The sequence below is a fragment of the Cricetulus griseus genome, chromosome 8, assembly GCF_003668045.3.
Source record: "Cricetulus griseus strain 17A/GY chromosome 8, alternate assembly CriGri-PICRH-1.0, whole genome shotgun sequence".
NCBI lineage: Eukaryota > Metazoa > Chordata > Mammalia > Rodentia > Cricetidae > Cricetulus > Cricetulus griseus.
This window is the reverse complement of record NC_048601.1, coordinates 26711863-26738203: the sequence shown is the minus strand read 5'-3', so window position 1 is coordinate 26738203 and position 26341 is coordinate 26711863. Positions and strand designations below refer to the sequence as shown.

General features: G+C 50.5%; 1 protein-coding gene across 1 annotated transcript in view; it reads right to left on the bottom strand.

Annotated features, from left to right (window-relative positions):
- Window positions 1-26341, bottom strand: part of Ret (ret proto-oncogene) — a 45707-nt gene that overhangs the window by 10613 nt on the left and 8753 nt on the right. Inside the window, exons 3-17 of the mRNA XM_027429250.2 lie at window positions 20456-20719; window positions 18602-18889; window positions 16898-17139; window positions 16009-16204; window positions 15149-15348; window positions 13210-13468; window positions 12748-12873; window positions 12011-12121; window positions 10778-10897; window positions 9621-9877; window positions 4878-5025; window positions 3294-3401; window positions 2111-2325; window positions 1894-2016; window positions 172-242 (exon numbers count right to left, since the gene is read on the bottom strand). Coding sequence (XP_027285051.2) covers window positions 172-242; window positions 1894-2016; window positions 2111-2325; window positions 3294-3401; window positions 4878-5025; window positions 9621-9877; window positions 10778-10897; window positions 12011-12121; window positions 12748-12873; window positions 13210-13468; window positions 15149-15348; window positions 16009-16204; window positions 16898-17139; window positions 18602-18889; window positions 20456-20719 — 2728 coding nt within the window. The remainder of the gene's footprint in view (window positions 1-171; window positions 243-1893; window positions 2017-2110; window positions 2326-3293; window positions 3402-4877; window positions 5026-9620; window positions 9878-10777; window positions 10898-12010; window positions 12122-12747; window positions 12874-13209; window positions 13469-15148; window positions 15349-16008; window positions 16205-16897; window positions 17140-18601; window positions 18890-20455; window positions 20720-26341) is intronic.

The window sequence follows — 26341 nt, the reverse complement described above, 5'->3', positions numbered from 1 at the left end:
CTGTGCCCAGCCACTTGCTGAATGAACAGCTGATGACCTCTTGGCCTGGGATCACTGGATGACCAACACTGCAGATGGGTATCTGGAACCAGCAGTGTCCCCTAGCCAAGCTGCAGAGACAGGCATCATGGACCAAACCCCCACCCCGGGAATGGCAACATCCACACTTACACGTCACTTTGAGTGGTATAGATATGATCGAAAAGGGACTCAATTGCCATCCATTTGACGGGAATCCGGCCCTAGAGGTAGTGGAAGAAGGTATCAGTATGGCTCTGAGCTCTGTAACCAAGGTAGTCGGCCATGTCCCTTTTAGCCCCAGCTCTGGAGGGAGCATAGGGTCCTGGGGACAGGCAAGCTATGCACAGTCTTGAAGGGGCGACAGCTCCAGCCTGAACATTTGGCTTTGTTGAGATGCTACTGGGAGTCAAGTCAACCACTCACAGTCACAGAGGACACCTTTTCATATGCCACAGCCCTGCAAAGCAGAAACCCAATAAACCCACCTGCAGCAGAGGTACAAGGGCTCTGGGGCACCAAGTAGAGCAGAACAGTGCTCCCAAGTACAGAGCCAAGAACTAATCTTGCAGGGTAAGTTCCTTTCTAGTATCCCACGAGCACATGTGTTTGGGAAACCAACTCCCAGTTTCCATCTGTAAACTTGGTATACCATCACCAAGGCTCATCTGAGAAACCCTGAGGGGAAGAAAACGGTTGTGTACCAAAGCTAGATTTTTTTCCTTCTCTTAGGGACCTTCCAACATCTCAGAACACACCCCCCCATCCCCAGCAGCAGTGTGGGCATCTGATTGAACAAATACTTTTCAAAAACAATGAACAGCTTTGTGGATATGCCTTGTCCTTTAGCCCCACCATTTGCCCAGTCTGGCTCAATAAGGAAGTCTTAAGACCTTATTTTAGAAAGTACATATCCACGGTCATTTCTATTGCTTGAACATGTTACACTCTTTATGATGTATGCCTGTGCTTCTGACAGTTGTGCCTGTGGAGCCTGCAGCCTGTGCTCTCAGGGGCTGCCAAAGCCCCTGGAAGCCATATATACCTGTGCACCTCCACTGTGACGACAGTCCTCTCTGGACAGTATGATGTGTGTGTGTGTGCATGGATGTGTGCATGTGTGTACAGGAAGGCTCTGCTACACCCTGTGCTGTGTGCCACAGCAGCCCCTTCTACTTCCTCTATGCGGTTTTGAGATCTGTGGTCACCATAGAAACCCCATAACAAGCACACACAGCCCTCATAACCCAGGGTAACACAAAGAACCTACGACCCTACAGCAGGGCCGCAGCAGATAAAGCTGTTTCTCTGTGTCATCAGGACCCTGAGTACACCCATGAACTTTTCATGCCTGTGTTGTCACATGGGAGCTTTGAGAGGACAGATGCCAGGTGACAAGGCAGGGCAGTTACCATGGGAACATGATGACGTCAGTGAATCAGATGTCCCCACACTGCTTAGAATTGGGGGAATTGTCTCAAGACCCCTGAGGTGCATTTCTTGACCCAGTTTTACCCAGAGACACCTACATAAAACAACAAAACAAGGACGATCATGGGCCAGTCTATTCCACTTTACTTTCTGAAGAGCCAAAGAGCAGTCACACAGTGAACTGTGGCCTTATTCTAAGGAACCAAGGAACTGTAGAGAGGAGACTAGCTCTACAGTATTGGGAAGTCTTGGAAAATGACTAGAAACACCAGGGACCCTGGGAAGATCATATACAAGAAGGGTCTGATTGGGGTCCTGGGGACCCAGGGTTGGGATAGATTTCTACTTCTCCAGTCATTCCAAGGGTGCCACCCATCCCTGTCAGTATAGCTGTGAGCCCACTGCCTGACCTGGAAACTTGCTAGCACGTTCGTGGTCAGGTACCTTGCTTTTCTTCACATAAGAATCTTCTTCATAAACATCTCGGGACAGCCCAAAGTCAGAAATCTTCATCTTCCGTCCTTCAGCTACCAAGATGTTCCTGGCAGCTAAGTCCCGATGTACAAGCTGCAGAAAGAAAAGAGCAGGAACCCTCAGATTGGCCAGGGCAGGCAGGGGCTGGGATGGGCACCAGGAACAGCACAATGTCTGTGGCACGCACCTTCATTTCAGCCAAGTACTGCATGCCCCTTGAGATCTGCCAGGCAAAGGAGATGAGGTCACCCATGGTCAGTACCCGTTCATCTGGGTGGTCTAGGGAGCTGGAATTGCGGCTGCCTCCACCGCCCACATAGCCAGGCCCAATCTTGCGGCTGTCACGAAGGAATCCCCGCAGGGAGCCATACTTGGCATACTCCACAATGAGAAGAAGTGGCCCTGGGGACAGACAGAGGTAGCCCTGGGCATGGGGTCAGGCCAGCCTCAGGCTTCAAGGAGTATGGTGGGGGAAGCAGCAGGCTCTGTCACCCTACCAGTTAGTGGACAGGCACAGACCTGCTCTGGGCAGCCAGTAGTCAAGGCTCTATGGATCATGACTCTATAGAAGGCCAACTCACTCTTGGCCCACACTGACCATGTGGACATCAGCTCCTTTCAAGGTACAGTAAGACCATCACCATGGTGCCTGAGTGGGTAAACACTGTTCTTAGCCCTACCCTGGGGACTACTGTGCCTGGCTACCAGAACTTCATACTTTTTTCTATCCTTGGGTCCTGTAGGCTGGGAAGGGAAAACCAATGAAAGTAGTAAGGCTTGTGCAAATCTGACAGCTCACACTTGGCCCCAAATAGCTCAGTTCCAGTCCATCTCCCTGCTCTTGCCTATCCTTAACAACTAGGGGTGCAGTCAGGCCTAGATCTGGCTCTTCACCCCTCCTCACACCTCACATTCTGTGTGTGCGCATGCACGCACACATATAGGCACAAAGTTCTTTGGCAAAAGAATGAAAAACCAACAGTCAGTGCAAGATCCCTTGTCCTACTCTGAGGAGGTGACAATGCTCCTTCCCTACAGGGCTGGGGCAAGGATCACCCGTGGGGAACAGCATGCTTGTTATTCTGCAGGTTTGCAGGATACACTGCTCACTCTTGGAGCTCCCTAGAATGGGCTGCAATGCCATAGACCTGCCCATAGCAGCCCCAAGGAGTGCTACACCATGAACCCATGGGAGACATGCCTGCTCTGCTAGTAGACACAGATAACTATCCAGAATAGGAGGGAGTCAGACACCCAGACTTCCAGAAAGGAGAATGAAGTAGAGTGGGTTAAGTACAGCCAAGGGCAGAAGAGGGGTCCCAAGCCCTATTGGTGGTTGCCCACCCACCCTATCATCTGGCCAGCCTTACCGTCCTGGCTGCAGGCCCCATAGAGCTTGATGACATGTGGATGGTTGACTTGCTTCAAGAGGTTGAACTCAGACAGCAGGTCTCGTAACTCACTCTGGGAGGCGTTTTCTGAAACACAGCACATAGAAACCTGGGTTGCCACAGCCCTTAGGATCCCCTTGTAACCATGTTGAGCTAGGGCTCCTCACAGTCCTCCATGCCAGCCAACAGTGGCTTCATATACCCCTGGGATAAGAGCCCACAGAGCTAGCATCCACAAAAGCAGGACCTTCCCACCAAAGTCTCCAGGGCCACTGCCTATGAATACGGCAGTACATTTCTTTAGCTGCTGTCTTCAGCAGAGAAAGGCCTACAGAGAACACCCCCCTCCTTTTTTCAGTCTTCCCAGACGGAGAGAGGTCTTGCCTATGTCCCCACACTCCTGCTTACAGAAACAGGTGCTGGAGAAAGGAAAGCACCCTACACTGAGCCTAGATCTCTCATTCTATGATCCGTCTGACACCAGCTTGGAGTCCTGTGGCCCTCTCTAATGCTTCCACTGTGTGCTTGGTGCTTATGCTCAGTTACTGTGAGGTCCTGCACGAATGCACCAGAGTGAAGGCAGCGTTAGCATTTTGCAGAACACTACCTATCTGGCCTGCATTGTCCCTATGAGATGGAGTGCCATGCTTCTTTTGAGTGCCTAACTGTATCTGACGCACTGTGAAGATGATCCGATTTCACCGAAATCATATGAAACACATGTCCCAAGGGCAGCCAAGCCTGGCTCTGGTTCTCACTAGACACTTGAATCCAAAGGTCCACAAAATGTCAGACATGCAACCAAGTACTCTTCCTGGTTGGCTAGTTAGTGACACACTGTCGCCTCTGGCATTGAGACTGGTCTGGGATGAAGGACAGACACGTCTGGGAGACAGGGTTCCGGGACCCCTTGAGCAGGTCTAGGGAGGCCAGGAATCCTGAGGGCTGAACCGGGTATGACTGTCTGGAGAGGTACACAGAGCTGTCTGTGCTGCAGTCCCTGACCACAGCACTAGAACTCAGATATGCACTCACTACATGAGTTCTTCAATGCACTGTTGGCTGCCACAGGGCCCTCAGATCACAAGGCTGGAGACCAGAGCAGAGTGAGGGCTACCCACCCAGTGCAGTCACAGCCTCTGGTCAGAGTCACACCCCCTGTATAACAAAGGTACATGTGCACAGTGAAAGCCAGGCCCAAGGCATGATTTGTCACAGGAACAGAGGAGACCCACAGGGTCACTGGGAAGGGGACAGTCCTTACAGAGAGGACCTCTTCACTAGGACCCCAGTGGCCTTTTGGATGAGAGGAATAAATGGGGAAGACTGGGGTGCCAGAAACTATCAGTTTAATTCAAAAGGGCCTTAAAACTTTTTAAATGCTGGGCTCTTTGCTGACATGGTACAGCATCTTCTACTAGAGTAAGGTCCTCACCTTGCCTCTTTAGAACACTGGCTACATAGCCATGGGGTGCTCAGATGGCAGCTACCACAGAACAACAATGTGGGCACTGCAGGGGGGTCTCATGGAAGGAGGGCCACAGCTCCTGGATAGGTAGGTACCTTTCAGCATTTTCACAGCCACCGTGGTGTATCCTGCCCGGCCTTTCAGACGGAAGGCTGTCGCCTTGACCACTTTTCCAAACTCTCCTTCTCCCAGGGTTTTCCCAAGAACCAAATTCTTCCGAGGAAATTCCCACTTTGGATCCTCCTATATCAGGGTTGAGACAGGGGCCATTAGCAGAGAAGGGAGAAAAATATGATGGGCAAAGTTGAGTAAGAAGGCAAGGCCATCAAATACTAACCCCTAACCCTGCCTGGACAAGGGTCAGCATACAGAGGGCTGACCCTCACCTTAGACACACCCACCATTTCACAACTCATCCACTGAGGATGCCATGGCCAGGCCGCACATTGTGAGTCTTAGGGGAAGGGCCTGGACTCAATGTCTTAACTCACCATGCCCCCAATCCACCAAATACCTCAGGACCAGTTAAGCTGAAGTTCTTATACTTCAGAACCAGGCCAGATGGGTCCAGAGGCGCTTGTGGCCGACTAGGCAGCAGCCCAGACCCAAGTTTCCCCTGACACCCTCCTCCACCCAAGGCCCCTAGAGGATTGAATGGGTACCCATGACCCAGGACACGTCTCAGCCCTGAATTTCCCCACAATGGAAACATTCAGAGTAACTTCCCTGTGGCTGCCTGCTAAAGGACCTCTGAGCCCCTGGGGAAACTCCCACCCTGAGGTGTGAGGCATCTGCTGCTCCTCCCATCGCCTGTCCTATGTACCCCACTTTGCTACACCCCAGCCTCAGCTCTGGCGGTATGCCTTCTCAGCATTCCACTCAAGTCCCGCCCACCTATCAGGCCTAATCATGACCACTCTGGATACATTACTAGACTCCCACCAGACACGTACAATCCTGCAGGAAGCCCACCCTGTGGCACTGGCACCACCCAGCATGCCCATCACCTGCCATGTCCTCGAGTGTGGGCCTCAGGTTTCTGTTTACAAAGCTGGCCCAACGAGGACACACAGACCCAGGCCAGAGATCTACATGGCACATGGGGAGACCCTCCTTTCAGTACACAGTCACACATTCTAGCAAGATCCCAAGTGATCCTGGTATCTCCTGAAGCCTCGTGAGTGTGAACAAAACATGGATGTCACCAATGTCACAGCCCTACCGCCACACCCCCATTACAGGCATTAGAAACCTGTGTGGGCCATACCAGAGGCTATACTAAGTATGTGGAAATGGTGTAAACTAGCTCCTTTAAAAATCTGAGAAAAATCACTATTCTTACGGAGGGTGGCCATGTCAGAGGGACAGCCGGTGGTTGTTAAGTCGGAAGCTTCACCCCAGTTGCTGGCATCCATATACCCACAGAGTCTGGGATGTTATGGTGGAGGTTCCACCCGAGCCCCCGTCTCTCTCCAAACCCTGCTGCATCTCAGAAAGCCCACCAAATGATGACCCCCCTCCCCCAGAGATGCCCAAGATCACTCCCACGGGTATTTAAACTGCTCTCCCAGAAACCAGACTGGTGGTTTTTCTGGTCTCCCTTCCCCTTCGCCTCTCTGGGGGGCTGGAAGGCCATCCCGGAGTGTTGTATCCATTAACCATGGGCTTTTTCTAATTTGGTTTGATTTGGTCTCATTTGGATTGCTGCATCGGCAGAGAGGCTTATCGGGGTGCAGAAACTTTTCAGTGGCAACTGAGCTTCCGGAGATCGACCCACCAGGAAGCAAAGCACTGACAGGTGAATCTCAGATAGTCAAGGCCCAAGGGCTTCGGCTCCAGAATCTACTACTGCTGTGCCTTTCTGTGCTCACTGCTGCCATTTTTCTCTCTGGCATGGTGTGAATGGGTGTGTGTGGGGGGATGCCTTTAATATGGTGTGATTATCTCATGGAAGTATCCCATTTTACTGGGCATTTTTACCTGTGGATCATTTTGAAGATGATTTCCTCTTAAGCTGTACTGTTTAATGGAAGCAATGATTTTTACACAATAGTGTTGGCTTAAATGGAACTTTGGTAATTAAGGTTTTTTGTTTGTTTTTTATTTTTGTTTTTTCGAGACAGGGTTTCTCTGTGTAGCTTTGGAGCCTATCCTGGCACTCGCTCTGGAGACCAGACTGGCCTCGAACTCACAGAGATCCGCCTGCCTCTGCCTCCCGAGTGTTGGGATTAAAGGCGTGTGCCACCAACGCCCGGCAAGGTTTTTTTTTTTTTTTTTAAATAACTATAGTAAGGGTTAGTTAGTGGGATAGAGGTTAGTTTAGTGGGAAAATTAATATAGGTAAAGGCAGGATATAGTGTTGCCCCCACCCCTGGTAAAACAGGGGTACAGAGGATAGAAAATACGAACAAGAAGTGTCATACTGCTAGGACTTACGAGTTTCTCTTGAGGAGCCATACAGATTGTGGCTTAGGTTAATGATTAAGGAAAACAGTTGAGTCCCAGAAGCTAGGCTAGCTCAAGTTCTTTTCATCTTAATGTTGGGAGATGGGAGACATGTTCACGGGTTTCGCTGTTCATCATAGCTAAAACAAAGCTTTAAATAATGACTTAGGGTTGGGTTAAGATGTTTTTTGTTAATGGCTTTGAGATAGAAAATCTTGAGGGACAGTTTAAAGTTTAGAAAGGCACATTTTGAATAGCTGAGCGAGGTCCTTGTAGTCAGAGAACAAGAACAATAGCAGCCTGGCTGTTGCTGGCTGATGTACCTTTCTTGCTAGGATGGGTTGGTGATCAAAGGTGATGATTAATTCCTTGTACTCATTTCTGCCCTCAGCTTCCTGATATTAAAAACAAAAACAAAAACAAAAACAAAACTGTTGACGAATGGGTATGCATCCTGAGAATTTAAAGTAGAACTGTTTTTCATATATAAAAGTTCAGATTTGTGATTCTTCTTAAGATTTTCTGTTACCTTTTGAGACACATAATGAAGTGATTTTTTTCTTTGTAACTACAAAATGCAGCCAGGCAGTAAAAGAACTGGCTGAGAGAAGTACCTTGCTTGCTTACACTTTATTAATCTATGACAAGTTGGCCATGAGTGTATGTGGGTTCTTGGGGATAATTTGTTTTCACCTGTAATACACAAAATGTTTAATCATGTGTTTTTTACTTGTATTCACTGTAATCATTCGCTTAAGAACAGAATGTAATCACATTGTAACTTTTACACTGCTTGAAAGATTTTGCTGGGGCATATAAGCTGTATGGGAAAAATTAAGAATACACAAAGGGATAAATCTGATAGAAGTAAGAAAAGAAATAAAGAGATGAGAGAGAGATGACAGAAAGACCTTAAAGGGGTGTGTGTGTGTTTCCCTTTTTTCACTGGCCCCAGAAAATGAAGTTTTCCCTGTTTGCTGGCCCTAAGAGTTAGGTTTTACTCCCTTAGAAAAGTCAAACTGAGTGATTAGTCCACTGACTCCATGGCTCTCCCTCAATTCCTGAGCTGCTGAAGGCTGGCCCTACAGCAGCGCCTCACTGTTCAGTGTAGTCTGGCCTTGAACTTGTCCTCTTCTTGCTCTATGGGCCACAGGACCCAATTCTCCCTGTTTTCTGTCAGAGAAAACAGACTGAGTGGTTAAGTCATGGGGCTTACATCTGGTATAGCTTGAGGGTTTGAGGCTAGCTCTGGAACAGACTTGTGAGAGTGGTATGTATTTACCCTTGGGAACAGCAGTATGGCCTTGCTATGCAGCCAGTGTGCTATCTGGGTTATGGAGACCTCTGGTGGCTCATTCCAGAAGCTCGCTATAGATCTCAGCTGCTGTCAGGTCAGGAACGGGAGTCACACACTAGGATGAGAGCGAAGCAGCAGGGGCACACCTAGGAAGTGTCACTCACATGGGCCCTGGGGGAGGCGGGACATCCTAGACACCTGAGACCACTTCACAACCTGAAACAGAAACTTCCAAGGGCCACATCACAGACCCGTCCACCCAAACCTGTGGCTTACTCTGTGCCTGTACTCTGTGCCGTCCACCCAAACCTGTGCTTACCCTTGTCTCATAGCACTGTGCCTGGCTGCTCCCAGAGCACCCCTGGCTTCCAGATTCTGGATAGATGAGGGCGGGATGCTCAAGGGGCAGGGTCTACCTGAAGGTCAGGGCAGAAACTACGTGTCAAGCCCAGAGAAACACCATCAGGACTAGGAGGTTTCAGTGGTAGCCATCTGAGCAGCACCCATGGAAAGGTACCGCCATCTCAAGAGTGGCCAGGGCTTTCCTCTGTGCCCTCAGTGCCTCCTCCGTCCACATCTGGGTATCTACCCTGTAACTCTGGACCAGCACGCCCATCATGCTCTGGCCCCATCCCCCACTTCTCAACAAAGTAGCTTATTGAAATGCCATAGAACACAGGCCTCTTCCACGGTTCCTACTCTGAGCTAAAACACTTGGCAGGTGGTGTGTGTGTGTGTGTGTGTGTGTGTGTGTGTGTGTGTGACTGCTCCCATCCTTGGGGTTTCTGCTCATACCTCCTTTGCTAGGTAGGGCCAAGCCCACACTCCCTGGGACCTCATGGCCCACATCTCAGATCCCAGCCAGGCCCATCCTAGTCAGTACCTGTTACGTCCTTTCTAGACAGCCTGCCATCACAGCTCAGCTTCCCACTGGAAGGTGACTGTATGAGGGCAGGGATTCCCCTGCTGCTGTCCCCATGTGGCTGGAGATATAGGCAATGCCACATCAACCACTTGTGGGTGCCCCAAGTAGTAAAGAAAGCCCATGTGGCCAAGTGTCCTCTGACACTGTCCACATACCTCTTGGGGGCCTTACCGGGATCTTGAAAGAGTCCACAGAGACCTGGTTCTCCATGGAATCCAGTGAGGGCCGGCGGGTGCCTGAGGAGGAATAGCTGATTGGGAAGCCCTGGGCTGGCCGACAGAAGGTCATTTCCTCTGAAGCAATGGTCGGCTTGTGCGCATGCTTGTGGTAACGGTGGATGCAGACCGTGGACAGCAGGACCGAGATGATGAAGGAGAAGAGTACGGCAGCTGTAATCACCGTGCGGCACAGCTCATCACACAGCGGGCCTGTGACAGGGCACAGCGAGAGGTCTCAGCAGCCTGGTGAGGACTGCATTGTGAAGGTCTGAGAAGCCACTGACTAGGTAGAGGTCTACTGTGCTGGCTATCCCAGACCTCTGTTCACCCTCTCATGGCAAACACGGCAGCACGGGGCCCGAGTACACTGCCCAGATCAGCTAGCAGGGGCAGTGTGCCAGCCACACCATCTGTACTGTGTTCCTGTCACAAATATCTGGAAGGTCATAATAGGATGGTAGCAAGTGGGGAAGAAAGGATCAATGGCTCTGGACAGAGGGTCCTAGAGTGACTCCAATACCAAGAAAGCTTCATAGTGCCAGAGGCCAAGCAAGACCCTATACAGGGAGTCTGACCAAGTTAGTTGAAGAACTGATTTTCTGATCATCCTTTATAAAGAGATGATGTGATCATCCCTTTATAAAGAGATGATGTATAATCTATAAGGTTAAGATATCTTTTATTAGATAAACACCAGCCAAATGCAAGCCAGAGCGTGCCAGGGGCAGCAAGGCATTGAGGCCAGAGAGAAGGGGCTCCCATGTGCCTTGTCTGTCCCTTTAAACCCTATCTCACGTCACTCTGACATCACCTTGCCCATGTCCATCAGGGTGTGGTCAGGCACACCTGTAGACAGCTTCTAGCAGGCATGGCTTACACTGTGCCCTACAATCCTTCACTGAGAACTTGTGGCTATAAGATGCTTTATAGGGACCCTGACCCCTATTCATGGTTTCAAAGGGTAACTGAGGCACAGAGGGAAGGAGGGAGCCTCCTGGGGTCTAATGGCCTCCCTAGTCTCTTCCCTTGGTGGACCTCACACATGTTGCTCAGAGCTCTCTTCAGGGTTTGGGGAGGCCCCAGGGTGCCCTGTGTGGGGACATTCCTTACCTTGGTTGTCCTCTGGCTCACAGAAGCACTTCTTCTCATCAGGGAAGCAGTAGCAGGTACCATAGCCAGCTTTAATCCCCCGACGCTCCCCTGGCTCGTGCCCCCCAACAATGCTGCCACCTGAGGACATATGCAGTCTGTTCAGTTTCCCGGTGTGGCCCAACATTCAGAGTCCTCAGATTGTTGCAGCCTCCTCAACTTGGTGTCAGTAACTCAGGCCTGATGAAGGCTCAGAAGCTCTTTCACCTGGGTAAGGGGTTTAACACAATGTCCCCCTACATTGACTACAGAAGTAGGGGGAGGGGCTGGAAAGATGGCTCACAGGTTAAGAGCACTGGCTGCTCTTCCAGAGGTCCTGAGTTCAATTGCCAGCAACCACATAGTGGGTTCACAACCATCTATCATGAGATCTGGTGCCCTCTTCTGGTGTGTGGGCATACATGCAAGCAGAATACTGTATAACAAATCTTTATCCCTAGGGCACAAATGGGGACTTTGGGAGCCCATTCCCTATGGAGGGATACTATTTCAGCCCAGATACATGGAGGAGGGTCTAGGCCCTCCCCCAAATGATGTGACAGACTTTGATAATCCCCTTATGGAATGGGGAGTGGGTGGGGTGGGTTGAGGGGGATCTGTGTGGGGCATGGGAGGATGGGAGGGAGAGGGAACAGCAGGATTGACATGTAAAATAAGATTGTTTCTAAATAAAAAATATATAAAAGGCTGGCTATAAGGGACAGCTTTACTGTGGCTAGTATTGGGGGGTGGAAGGGGAAACCCAGGCTGTTCAGAGTCATTGATGAGGTCCCAGAAAGCATCATCCATAGCCATCCCTGAGTAATAATAAAGATGTAGGAAGCAGACCAAAGGGCAGGTGGGCCCTGAGCCAGCAGAATGGGGACTGCAGTTCATGAGTCAGCCAAGGATAGACAGGTCAGGCTACAGAAGCCCAGTCTTGGGGAGCATAGCAATCATTTAAGTAAGATGGTGGGAGGGCTGGCTTGACACATCCTGCCTGGCTGAACTTCTGTTCTTTGGTGCTGAGGACGAGCCTATGACCTTACGTAAGCTGGTGCATAGCCACGGTGCTATGCCCCAGTCCAGCTTGATGCCTCAAACAGACAAACGTGGCTTCAGACTGTGTGGGGGTGGGGGCTGGAATTTCCAAGCTTCCCTGTCCTTCCCTGTACATGGACAAAATGTATCACCATGGGCCTAGCGTGGGCTTACGGAGACAGTCCTGGGGACAAATGTTGATATCCCGGCTCTCCACAGCATCACAGTGGCCATCGGGGCAGGTCCTGGTGCTGGGGGAGCAGGTAGAGAAGTTCCTGGTGATCCCTGTAATGGAACACGCATCAGGCTGTCAGCCCACATGGGCATATCCTACCATGGTCTGACTGTCACAGCCCCCTGACTAACCCTGCCTCTTTAGGGAGACAGAGGAACAAGGAGAGTGGGAATTACATACACCTCAGATACCAGCTGAGGAATAAGGGGTTCACCAAGGGCTGATGTGCTGGGTGGTCCCAGGACTGCAGATAGCCTTCCTTTAAAGGGGGCCACTTAAAGGCAAAGATTTGCCAAAGCTATACTGCCAGTGGGAGCCTTATAGCACTAGGCACACTCACAGTGAGGCAGGTAACACCGTCTGACTGGGACCTTCTGGAAGAACCATTCTGTCATATATTTATCTCTCCATCCCAGCTTTGGTCTAGACCCTTCCAAGGCCAGAGTGAATCCAACTGAGAAACCTCTAGTTTCAAGGCGGCAAAGCCTTGTGACCCGACACCCTGTCTTCTCTGCTGGCACTGGTTCCATATGAGGGACAAGACTCAGAAGACAAGGACTGGGAAGGTTCACTGCAGGGACTGGCAGAGCCTGTAGGAACCCTTATCAATCAGCCATCCTCGCTTCTGGTGGCAGCCAGTACAGACACCCCTGCCCCTGCTAGTTCCCGGGCCTACCTTTGCCATCTCCCTGACGCCACTCGCATCTGCCTGTTGGAGACCCTAGGCCACCACATTCCTCACACTCAGGTCGTCTCTTGTTGACTGCACAGGACGTGGGGCAGTCCACCTCTTCAGCAATGGCTGGGAGTGACAGAGAAGCCAAGGTCACAGGGGCTGGTGTGGGCCCAGTCTCTAGACCTCACCCACTGTGGACATAGTGTAACAATAGTTCCACTGCCTCTGTAGTGAGGCTCCATGGGTTCCGGGGTAACTAGAGAGTGTCATATGAAGGGGGCTGGGGTGCCAGAGTCAGAGGCAGGTACTTGTTATCCTCCTATCTGGGGAGTAAATGAGGGCAGGGAGGATGTGAGGGTGGCCAGGCTCAGCAAAGAACACACGGAGTTCCAGAGAAACAACAAACACTGGTTCTCTGTGATCATCCACAATGTTCCACCCTCCATGGAGGCTGGCACTCACATGTCTCCTCCACTGTGACCAGCAGCGAAGCCTGTGCCTGCTGGCGGGTTTGCCGGTCAGTGGCTACCACCGTGTACTGAAGCTCGGTACATTCAGGTCGCTGCAGGGCCTCTGTGTCATTTACAAATAGGGTCCCTGAGGTGTCCTCAGCTGAGGTGACCACGCCGAGAGCGCTGCAGTTGGTGCTGGAGGGCTGTAGCTTGTACTGGATGTAGATGCCACTGAACTCCTGGCAGTTCTCCACACAGACTTTCCCAATCTGGGGGGAAGAGGGTGGCACCGTACCCCTTAGCCAGTTGCTGGGGGAGGTTCTTGGGTAGACCGTGTCCCAGGATGGTCCCCAACTTAGCCTGGATGACAGCCTTCCTCAGTGTGATGTGTTCAACAGCCTCAGGAGCTCCAGGCCCTTCTGCCTGGCCAGCCTTCTGCTCAAGGACATCAACTCACTGGATAGCCACACCACTGGGAATCAGATGCGAGGCTCATAATCCCTGCCTATGTCTCCGGACTGTTAAGAGCACTGTATCCTAGCTGTGTGACTGCAGTGCAGTCACTTGTCCCACTTGAGGTCTGGAAAGAGAGCCCTTTCTGGGGATGCCTAGCTCTGGGGCCAGCCACTGAACCTTTACCTCTCAGCCACTCCAGGGAGCTATAGTTGCTAGGAGCTGTAGACGTGGTCCTGGATGCAGGGTCCCTGTCTACAGGTGCAGAATAGGCCTAGAGGCCAGCTTCTTAAGGCCTAGAACAGTGACAGGTGCTCCCCAAGCCACACTGACTCCCTAACAAACTAGTGTCCTCATCAGTTCAGTTTTCCCTACAAAGAGGGTTCATTTCCACCTTCTCAGAGGAGCCTTAAAACTGTCCAGGGTCCCTGGACTCAATTTGGTTTTAAAGACTGTGGAGATGGCAGGTCTCAAGGACAATAACTACGGCTTCACAGTCTGTTAAATGTAGGTGTATCCATCTCCAACTGATGCCCCTAACTCCTCCTTAGGCCTTGAGTATTCTGCCATCTCCACTCCTGACCTGATGTTAATACCCTGAAGAATGGCCCAAGGGATTTATCTACAGGTGGGTGGGTCCCTTGTGTGCTGGTGACAGGAGTACATGGGGGTCTGGAGCTGACTGTAAGAACCGGGAAGACCACTGGGACCACACACACCCAAACTGTAAACAAACCATGAGCGTGCTTGAGAAAAACCAAGCTAGGACATTAATGCTTGTCACTGGTGGCTACGGGTGGGAGAGGGACAAGCCACCTCCTTCCCCATCTTTAATGAACACCCATGGCTTATTTTCCACCTTTGGGATCCATTTACGTTAGGGGTACTCAGGACAGAACCTTGCACCTGCTAGGAAAGATCTAGACCACTGAACCATGGCCCTGATCTTTTACTTTTCCAATGTCCATTATTACTTTTCCAAACATCACATTGTAATTTCTCTAGCACATAAACTTATAAAAGCAGACGTTGACCCCTTGCCTTCTTCCCACAGGGCACCACTGCCAACCACCGTCTGTAGGTGCTCAAATTCTCCCCAATAAAAATTTGCTTTTGCACTGATGGCATCCATCACCAGAGGCCGGTGATTCCTCAAACCACTTTTCCTACTGATCAGAGCACCTAGAACATCTTTCCAAGCAGGCTTATGTAGGGCTACCAGGAGATGCTTTTGTATTGACACAAAGTATGTTTTAAAGACACTAAGAAGAGAGAAGGTGAAAAATGGAAGGGCTCGCTCCAAGAGCCGAGAAGGAGCTAGACACCCTCTCTGGTGAAAAGTACAAACAGGGCTCAAGGATCCACCTGGAACCTTCCCGGGCTCCACCTGTGCTAACTGCACTGGCGGGATAGGAAAGAGGTGCCATCCACCCACAGCCCCGACTGCAGTCTTAGGACCCCCTGATCTCCAGCCACGCAGTGGGCCATGGGCTCACCTGGGCATAACGGTGGGCCCTCCTATTCACTGGGAAGGAATAGGCACTGGTTAGAGTCAGGGTGACAGGCAGCACAGACACGTTGAAATGGAGGAAGAGGACACCTGTCCCAGGCCCCTGGAAGTCTGTGTCATTGACCAGGACCACCAACTGCAGGACACGGCTCTCTGAGATGGGGAGACTCCGGTTGAGAACCAGCTCTGTAGGTGGGGACACAATGAGACAAAAACAAGTTACTATGCTTCAAGATCATGCCCTATGCCACACACTACACTCCCACTTCAGCACACAACCCTGCACACACATGCTACTTTCACTTATGTGCCCAGATGACAGGCCTGGTGGGCAGCCTTGCAATAGTACTGGTATTTAAAAGCTGTACGTTCTTCTGAGCTGGATCTCTGGGGGGAGGGGTGTATTGTGTGTGTATGTGCATGTGTGTGTGTATACATGTGCTTCAGAGAAACAGAAGGTACATATAGTATTGTGTGGTATGTGTTTATATATAGGGATTGTTATGTCCTGTAATTTGATATGTATATTGAGTGAGTGTGTATTTTGGGGGGTGGTGTATTATGTTGGTATGGAATGTGTCATGTTTATTTAATGGCTGAGTGTGTGTAGAAGTAGCACGTATAAATGGCTTTGTGTATAGGGAGTTGGCAAAGTGTTTGTATACATAGAACACGTGTGTTTCAAACAGATTATGTGTGGCATTGGAGGGATGTGCTCTTGTGTTTTTGGTGTGTTTGGTATGTGTGTACAAGTGTATGTGGTTTTCACGTGGTGTGTGCTTATATGTGTGGTGTGTACAGAGTCTCTTGAAGCTCTGGAAAGACATCACACCATTGGCTCCTTACTGTAACTGTGCATGGTTGCCCGCACGGAGTTGTTGTTGGCCTGGGTCAAGGTCTCGTTGGGCGAGTGCTCCACCCGGAAGTACTGCTGGACCCAGGAGTCCCCTGAGAGTAGTGTACTTGTGTACCGTTTCACCAGCTCCCCAGATGCTGGCACCACATCTGCATCAAACACACGCAGAGTAGCCACGACAGTGCCCTGCAAGTAGCAGAGTGTGCCAGTCAGAGCAGGCATAGCCAGAAGACCAATGACCAAGCCCTGCCCAGAATTTACCAAGTATTAATAGTAGAACTAGTCCCAGGGGTGGATGGTCAGAATTGAATGTTTGTCCTCATGGCCTCAGTAAGAATTGTGAGCAATGCCACAGGGCCACTGGGGTCACCCTAAGCTTGTCCAATCAGACATTCTCTCCCATCCCCGTACCTACTCTATCACTTGCTAGGAGAGAGGCAACTTTCCCCCTATTAAGCCCAGGAGCAGGATGACAAGTGGCCTGATGCCCAGAAGGTGGCAGTAGTACGCCTCCTAGGCTGGTCAGCATCACCCTGACTCCTGTCTGCTTCTGAGGCTCTTGTGACAGGTTGTCCAGCTACCAACAGAAGTGAGTACTCTCCTTACCAGGTCAGACAAGCCAGAATATTCTCCCCGATGCTCTCCCTGGGGCCCCTGGCCTGATTAGACACAAACTAAGCACCCCAGGTTTGAGCCTTCAGAATCCAGTTTACTTCAGGCTATCTGGCTGGGCGTCAGCCAAACAGCAAAGACAAAAGGGACAAGAAGAGAGTCACATGCCTGGATGGCTGGTGGAACAGCTAAATAGATCAAGATATAAACTGCCAATGGAGGCATAGGACAAGACAGACAGACAAGCAAACGCAACTGTGGACAAACCTCCTTTCGCTTAAACTCCACTACAGCATTGGCAGTGTCGACACCTCCGGAGAAGGTGGGTGCTGAGTCGTCCTCATCGTACACTGTCACCGGGAAGGACACAGTCATCTTCTCTTGGTCGGCACCAGTGCCCACTATGCACTCAGCCTCCAGCACATACTTCTCCTGAAGCTCCCGGTCCAGAGCCCAGAGAGTGCTCACCTCCAGGCTGTCTGGGTCGCAATGGAAGGGCAGATTCTCCCCTGTCACAAAGCAGAAGGGAATCGCACATGACCACAGAGTGGGGATGGGGTGTGGACTGCCTTCCTTATGGTTCTACCCAGGGCAGATGACAGAATGCAGACTGACTCCACAGTGAGAACTCTGGCACCCTAGTGGCTGCCTGTCCCTTTCTAGCTCCGTGGGGACACACTCACTACTCCAAATGTAGGCTGCTTCAGGTGTGTGTTTACTACCTCTTGTGTGGCTGGAGCCTTCACCCATGCAGATAGACAAACAAATGTTGACACAGGGTCATGTCTCTCCTGATGACCAGGGAGGGCCTCCGGACCTCTCTAGTGGGCTGGGGGCAGGGTCCAGGAGGCCAGAGGATAGGCAGAGAGCCAGTTCCACGTACTAGATGGTTTAAGAATAATGCCAGCCGTTTTTAAAATTGCAGAAGTGGCATTTGCTCGTCTTAGACAATGTGAGGCAATATCACAGTTCCATGACTTGAAAACAGATAGAGAACATCTGGGGCATGACAGACATTGAAACAGACATTTCTGGATGTGAGGTTTGCATTCCTGCTGTGTGTCTCCCAGGTGTGTGACCTGAGATTGGACTCTTGGGGCCTTCATTTCTTCTACACCATACAGGATGTCGAAGGGTGTGGATCCACTTCGTCCAAAGGGCCAGCTCCCCCGCAGGTCTGCTGTGCTTGCTGACACTGGCAGAACCCTTGGAACTGGGCTTGATACCCCATTATCTAGCTCAGGAAGAATCCATCTGGATCTCTATAAGAGCATGCTAGGATGCTCCCCGATTCTCATGCCAATTCCAGCCTCATGCCAGCCCATCCTCCCACTCAGGGATCTCTTCTGGCACCTGTTGTCTACATTATTCCACCATATACTACCCTGACCTTGAACCATACCCAATGTAGGAGTCCAACTAAGTCTTTCAAATGCAAGTGGAGACCTCTCATACCCTCCTTCCACAGCTCCCATGCTCCAGAGAACAAAACCCTGAATGTTCTCTGACAGAACTAGCCTGTCCCTGCTGGCCTTTGCTAACTGCACTCCAGCCACAAAAGATCCCACTTTAGCATCCTCTTGTGTCTGAGTTGTGCATCTGGCACCAGCCCACCTTGTTTAGTGGTCCCTGCCCTGATCACACAATTAAATGTAGTCTCCATCACTTGCAGTCTTCTCGGCTTTTCTTTCCTCCTCACTTCTTCCAGAAACCACCCAGTTTCCTCGACACATCATGGGTTCTATCCTCTAGAGGACTAGAAGCTTCAGGCAGGCAAGATGCCAGCATGTTTGTTTACAGTTGTATCATGACTTCCTTCAACAGTATTTGGCTCATGACAGACACTCATGAGATATTGCTAGAACATTAAACACTGGCAAAAAAATGACAGGTGGCTCACCCGAAGGGTTTATACCACTATGCCTGCTGTCCAACAGGACAAAGGAATAGCCCCCTGAGGCTGGCACTCACCTTCCAAGAGCCTGTAGGTCACACTGATGTTCTTGCAAAGGTACTGCACAGGCAACAGCTGAAATCGGTAGAATGTTCCAGGGGGCCTGTTCTCCCTGATACGGAAGGACAGGCCTGTCTCCGGGATGCAGAGGTCCTGGGGTTTGAGGGAGCTACACGCTGGGAAGGTGTCATTGATGAAGGAGAAGTACACACGGGCACAGCCTGGCCAATGGCATTCGCCCTCTCGCTGGGTTGCAGACCCCAGGAAGACCTGGAGGAAGATGGTGAGCAAGGGGAAGCCACCATCTGCAGGAAGAAAAGAAGACAGCCTCTTTTCAGGTAAGGGATGAAGAGTAGGGGCAGGGATGCCAGGCTTCACTATGGTCCATAAGCCTCATCTGTCACCTCCCCACCTTTGCTGCAGGGTGCCGAGGCCTGAAGCCTCACTAGCCAGCCCTCTCATCTGCCTCTTGTCACTCAGGTGTCTCTTCAAATGGCCCCTCCTCAGGCCCTGGGGCTAATTTCCCTGGTCCCTTCAGGTGGGTGACCTTACAGCACAGGCCCCTGTAGTATGGACTGGCCAGCCACATTCCCTGGCCATTAACTTCAAGTGTCTCTTCCACAAATACATCCCACAGACATACTTCATCCACACCTAGAGGAGGAATTTCCAGTTCAGTTCTACCACTGAGGTACCACATCCCAGTCGTTGAGGTCTAGGCCTTGGCTGAGGCAGGCATCTCCCTGGACCACCTTACACCTGGCTGGTGGCTACGGGATTCTGTTTGCTTCCTTTTAACCTATCCTGCATTATTACCATCCACTGCAGTTAATATTCTTTGAACAAACTGTCCAAATGGCTGTGCTTCGTTCCTGACTGGACAAGGGAGTTGTCAAACATGAGTGCCGTGGGGCCTCAGGGAACTGCAGCTTCACAGCAAATTCCACCCTGGCCTCCACCAAGGGCCTCTCATTCTCCAGTTTCCCACCATGGCTCAGGAGAAGACAGAGGCAGGCCTTCGAGCACTCCCTTTAGGAAGTGTCTAAGTCAGCGGTTCTCAACCTTCCTAATGCTGCGACCCTGGTAATATAGTTCCTCGTGCTGTGGTGACCCCCAGCCATAAAATTATCTTGTTGCTACTTAATGGAATGTTGCTACTGTTATGAATCACAATGTAAATATGTCTACAAAATCCTGTGGGGGTTGTGACCTATAGGTTGAGAAGCAGTTGTATAGCGAGCGTATGCTGGCCTCGAACTGCCCATCTCAGGTGCCCTCCAATCTTACAATACTCCATTTGTCAAACAGGTCAGTCCTTCTGCACATCTTGGGGGATGTAGCTCACCCTGTATGTACAGTATTCCTACCTGCCTCTTACTTGTAGACAGGAGCTTAAAGATGAATGAGGCCACGTCTCAGGAAAAGGCCAGGGGTAGGTGTGAGCTACCTGGTTCACACCATCACCACCTCAAGCCACACAGCCACTCAGATCCTGCATTCTCCCCACCAGGGCTAGGATCCTGTGTGGCCCTGTCTGTCTTCAGCTCCAGCCTCAGCTTTTTGTTGCTGTCTGGGTCTCCATGAGCTCTGCCTCCTTCCTGAACACCTCTGCAAGCCTGTTGCAGATGGGAAGCCACGCTTCCTGGGATCTGGTATTCTTCAGAAAATTCCAAGTCACCAGCTAAATTAAGCCCCTGGGGTTTTTCTAGCGTCTTGGAATCTCCCTTACAACCCGCACACCCTTAGCACCCCACTGAAATAGCTTCTGCTCCACAGAGTGTGCCAAGTCATTTGAATGGCTCTCCCAACTCCCAATGGCCTCAGGAGGCCCAGGAGCAATTACTGCTCCCAAAGCCATGCGGGTCCCTTACTGCGAATGCTGAGCTGTTCCCAGGAACTGTGGTCTAGGCTCTGGTTGAGGTAGAGAAGGCCAGTGTCCTCATGGATGCGAATCCAGTCATTCTCATGCAGCCGTGTACGGTAGGCGCTATAGAGGTGTTGGCCCAGGCGGAAACTGGGAACTTCTTCAGGGGCATCCCGCAGGGCATGAACGTAGAGCAGAGGTGTGTTAGCTGGCTGGTCCACATACAGCCTCTCCCAGTAAGCATCCCTTGAGAAGTAGAGGCCCAGTGGAGCTGCAGGAGACATGAGAGTGTGAGCGGGAGTGGGAGAAACAGCTTCTTCATGGACAAAAAACATGACTGATTTTAAATTCTAACCTTAGCAAGAACATCTTACCTCTAGTCTAAAGAACATGAACACAGCTAAACATGACAGATAATTACAACACAATAGAGCAAAGAAAGAAAAGAACAAAGTATAAAACAATTGAGAGATAATTCTCAGCTACCCTAGTGTGATAAGCCCCAGGATCACACATGATCCAGGAATTCAATAAGCTTCTCAACAAACCACCTGGAGCCAGAAGAGATTTCAAAGATATGAGACACTGCCAGACAAGCAGGGCAGGCATTAGTCACCAGAAACAAAGAGAGCACTGTATAGGAAAGCAATTGATATTTATCAACATTTGCTCTTAGAGATGACCCAGCAAGTTCACTTCATTTATCCAGCAGAACTCCATCAAGTATCCTAATAATATAAGGCAGAATTACTCATGGCAACCAAGAGCTAGAAACACAGATGCCCTCCAGTGGGTATTCAGAAAAGCAAACTGGTACACCCATGCCATAGAATCCTAGGGCAGCAATGAAAATGGATGGACCATTGCTACACACGTTCACTTGGGTGGGCCTCACAGACATCCTGTCCAGGTGAAACAGTCAGGCAGAATGAACACATGTGGTTGCAATCTCAGCAGGCTTCCAGTGATCATTAGGCTGTTAGGTGGGTATAGAGTTGACAGCCTGGGAGTGGCAGACGGGGAGTTTGGGGGGAGTGTAAATATCATATGTCCTGATGCAGAGGCATCATCTAGTTCCTAACACTGCACAGCTAAGATGCATGCAGCTTTTCAATCTGGGATGGCTCATCGTGATTGTCAACTTGATTGGATTAACAAGCACTTCAGAGTTTAATGAGGTACACATACACTCTGGGTGTGTCTGTGGGGACATCTCCAGAAAGGATCAACGGGGGCGGGGGGGGGGGATCCACCCTGAAACTGGGCTGCACTGTTCCCAAGACTGAGAGCTTGGATGGCATAACAGGAGAAAAAGAGAGCCGGGAATCTGTTTCTGCTTCCTACTCACTGAGATGTGAACCGTCCAGCTCCACCATACCCTTCCAGTCAAGATGGACTTAAAACTGTTAGACCTGAGGTGGGGGACTAATTCCATGACTGTCTGATTAAAGCAAATTGTATTTACAACTGGCCAGCTGGCTGCCTCTCCCAAAGTGGAGATTTCAGAGAGCAGCCCCTCAACTAGCTTTTGAGGTCCCTTGTATGGGGAATGGTCAGGGTTGATAGAAAACAGCTGTCAAGACAATTAATTAGTAACACCTGGACAGAAGAGTGGGGGCCTCAGGGCTCAAGGCTGCCTGGGGGGTAGGTAAGGGCAAGAATACATCACGCAGGAGAGGAGTCATCAAGGTATTTTGGAAGACACATTTTTGTAAGGCAAAAGGGCAATCATATCTCACAGGTTTAGGAGTTTAGCAAGGCAAAGGGATGGGCATAGATCATGGGGCTACAAGTTCAGTGTTAGCAGAAAAACATGGTTTGCAGGCTACATTAGGCTCAGCAAACACAAGGTCTTTTTTTTTTTTTTTTAGTTTTTCGAGACAGGGTTTCTCTGTAGAGCTTTGGAGCCTATCCTGGCACTCTCTCTGGAGACCAGGCTGGCCTCAAACTCACAGAGATCCGCCTGCCTCTGCCTCCGTAGTGCTGGGATTTGTGCGCCACCAAGCCCAGCAACACAAGGTCTTCTAAGGTATGGCGACTTAGTAACAATGTATAACAATATGGCTCCTTAACTACTATACAGCTCCTGTTTGGGTTTCACAAAAACCTGGGCCAAAACATGTTTATCTCTTTTAGGTTGTTTCTGGGCGTTGTTTTGGTCACGGCTATGGAAACTAACACAAGGCAATTAAAGATTCACTGAAGTACTAATCAGAGAGAGCTGTGGATGTTGACCCTGGCTATGGTTTGTGCTGTACTGCCGATTTTGTTTATGTCCAATAACTTTCAGATGGCGTTTTCAAATAGTAAGAGCTCTTTAGAAGCCTTGTGCATGCTGATGGTCAGAATTTGAAATGTTTCGGGTGCTACAGAAAACATGAGGGTACGCCAAATTATGTAACACAGACTCCCCATAGGATCCAGCAACTCCATCTGAGTATCATCCCAAAGAACTTAAATCTCAAAGAGATTTGCACATTCATTTCATAGCAGTGTTAATCCCAACAGCCAAAGGTAGATACAGCGCTAGTGCCTATGGATGGATGCACAATGTACAACGTACAGCACACACATCATTCGCCTTAATTTTAAATGAAACACATTCTGATACTGTTCTGGTTACTGTTATGTCAATTTGAACAAGCTAGAGTCTTCTGAGAGGAGAGATAGATTCTCAATTGAGAAAATGCCTCCATAAGATCACAGTCTGTAGGCAAGCCTATAGTGAATTTTCTTAATTAGTGATTGATGGGGGATAGCCCAGCCCATGGTGGGTGGGTGGTGCCACCCCTGGCCTGGTAGTCCTGGGATCTATATGAAAGCAGGCTGAGCAAGCCATGAGGAGCAAACCAGTAAGCTGCACTCCTCCCATGGTCTCTACATCATAACCTAGCTTCATCAGGTTTCCTGCCCTGTTTGAGTTCCTGTCCTGACTTCCTTTGATGATGGACTACGATGTGCAAGGGTCAGTCAAATAAACCCTTTCTTCCCCAACTTGTTTTCGATCTCAGTGTCTCATCACAGCAATAGGAACCCTAACTAGGCCAAATGCCATTTGCAAACTTCAACCGAGGGGTTGGAGACATGGCTCAACAGTTAGGAGTTGCTTCTTGTCAGCCACTTAGACACAGCGACAAGAAGATGACTTTCCAGACATAAGCTGCTCATTCCAAATCACTTGACTGAAGCCACAGATGGAGGCCAGGGAGGTGGGACCCGCCTAGGAAGCATGGAACGGGAGACAGTGTCAGCCAGGACAGGGGTAGCCTGGCCTGGAGGGCAGAGAGGACTGAAGATGTAAGAGTTCAGGAAGGAGAGAGCTGGAAGTGGCAGATGCTAGCAGGAAGTCTAGTTTCTGAGGCCTAGGAGATCATGACCTCAGAAGCCCTGTCAGAAACAGGGTCGTATCAGATTGTGGATTCCAGCCAAGACCATGGACTAAATCTGGGGTAACGAACTGCACCATGTCTGGTAGTGTTGGGGCACTGCCTTGGGCAAGGGCTATACAGTCTGTGTCTTACTATTTTCCCCTCGGCTCCCCAAGAGCCCTGCCACTTCATAGGGTTGCTGGAAGCAAAATCTAGTTGATGGATGTGAATTCAAAGAACATTGGCTGCTGCCTGCTGCCAACTCCTATCATCTCCATCCCACCCCTCTATCTCCATCATCTGCCATCAGCACCACAACCACCTGCACAGTCATTTCCATCTTCCCTCCAACTATTAGCATCACCTCCAGATCTATCTTCAGAGTCCACACACAGTACAACTCCCAAAGCTCTGCCTACATCATCCCTTCAAGTCTGGACACCCTCCTCTCCGACTAGTATAGAACAGAGGACTCATGTGCGGTATCTCTGTAGACACCTGTCTCACTAGGCTTCCAGAGTAGTAACTGGACAGAAGAGACCTGGTACATGGGTGGGGCTGCTCCTGGCTTAGGAGGCTCTGCTCTCCCTGCACACCCAGGTATGGTCCTCACGTCTCATCCCCTGAGCTGGTGCTGGAGGACATCATGTCTCCCAATCCTGTTAGTACCGTCCCCAGTGCTCAGCCCTCCAAAACCTCACTTCATCATCTAGTTCTCTGCTGCAGGTAGGGAGAGCATCTACTACAACGCTGAGGTGCTGAGGTCAGGGACTAATTGGTCATTGGGATAGCCAGACCCCCTAGCTGTCCTCCACACAGAGCCAGCCTTCTTCTCCAAGGAGCATGGGCACCAGGCTTTATCCAGTGTGCGCGGCAGCTACCACCTGCATTTCCATAGCCACCCAGACCAGCTGCAGTGGCCTCACTGAGATGAAGGACGCTCCCACCCAAATGTGATTTCCCAGCTGCTACCAACTTAATCATGGGTCTTGCTGGCAGTTTCTTCCGGCTTCTATACAAAGGAAACTGCCAATTAGGTTACAATTAATTTCTTTGCTAGGGCAGGGCCTGGCCACCCAAGTGGTCTATAGCTGGCCGTGTGTGGGAGACCAGGCCCCTTTAGCTCCAGGGCTCTCTCTAGTACTCCATGGCCTTAACTTACACTGGAGCAACTGGGCCAAGGCACTAGCAGCTTTGACCCCAATGACTCTGGGCTGTGCAGCTGTTCCCCACATACCCAGCAGAGAGCACCATGACTCAACATCCCCACATGTGCCGAGTGGCCACCCCACATACCTCAACTCCATTCCAGCACCCTTTGCGTCACCTTCAATATTCAGCAATGAGATTTCTATAGTGCTGTTTTAAGCACATCAAAACATGTAATGGACGTTAGGATTCCCATCTCACTGAGCAATAAACCAAGACCGAGGATGGCCCCAAGCCACACAGTGATTTAGGACTTAGCCAGTCTGGCCAGGCCCCTTTGTTCAGTGACAGCTGTTCATACAGTGCTTTTGAGAAACCAGGTCACAGAGATCCAAGACCAGGGGCCATCCACTTACATGCCTGCAAGAGCAGGCTGAAAACGCTACTGTGGAGACTCATCCATGTCTTCCTCCCAGGTTCTCCTCAAAAAGGCCGATGCTCCTTGATGTTTCTTCGGTGTTTATAAACTGACCCTTTGATATTTCAGTGAGATGGAGTCAGGGCAGGAGCCCCACAACAAAGTGAGGGCTCAGGAATGTGAGAGCAGGTGGGAGTTTGCCCGGGTGCCATCCCATCAGATGTTCCTGCATGGAGGAAGCACCCACAGTTACAGAACCCAGTGTTAGGCTCTCATGTGCCCGACTCACTGGACACAGGAGAACTGACTGAATATTGTGGAGTCCAGCCCTTGAATGGCTGAAAGGTCCTGATACCACCGAACATGTCAGAAGATGGATGCTGCAGTCAATATAGAGCCATTCCTGCTTCTGTGTGGGTATCATTGCCTGCAACCTACAACCTGTGCAGCTCCTAAGGAAGATGTACCCACATGCGACAGTCCCTCGGTGTGGCTCCATGTGCTCATACTGCAGGGATCTGCTCAGGGCGAGGGGGGAAGCTGGAACGTCAGGGAAAGTTCAGTGTGTCCTGACCAAAGACTGAGGTACAATAGCGGCAGGAGGCCACTTCAGCGTCTGGGGAAGAAGCAGTGGACTTCTTGGGGAGGAGGTGGTACATAAAGAAGACCCAAGCTTCTACTCTGGAGGAGAGTGGGGGATTAGAAACCGGGACCTCACAGGAGCAGTTTCTGGCTCTGCAAGGACCCAGGGCCAAATGCACTGGGATCCTGAGGGACCCTGGTATGGCAGGGCAGGCCACCGCTGAAGGCCCATCACTGGTTCCTGGCCCTTGTTTGTGGGTGGCGAACCCTGGGAATGCAGAAGAGAGGCCTCCGCACAGGCTGCTGTCCCTGCTACACAGCTCTGGCCGGCAGCATGACATCACAGCAGCAATTACCGTAATCAACTTAAGACCAA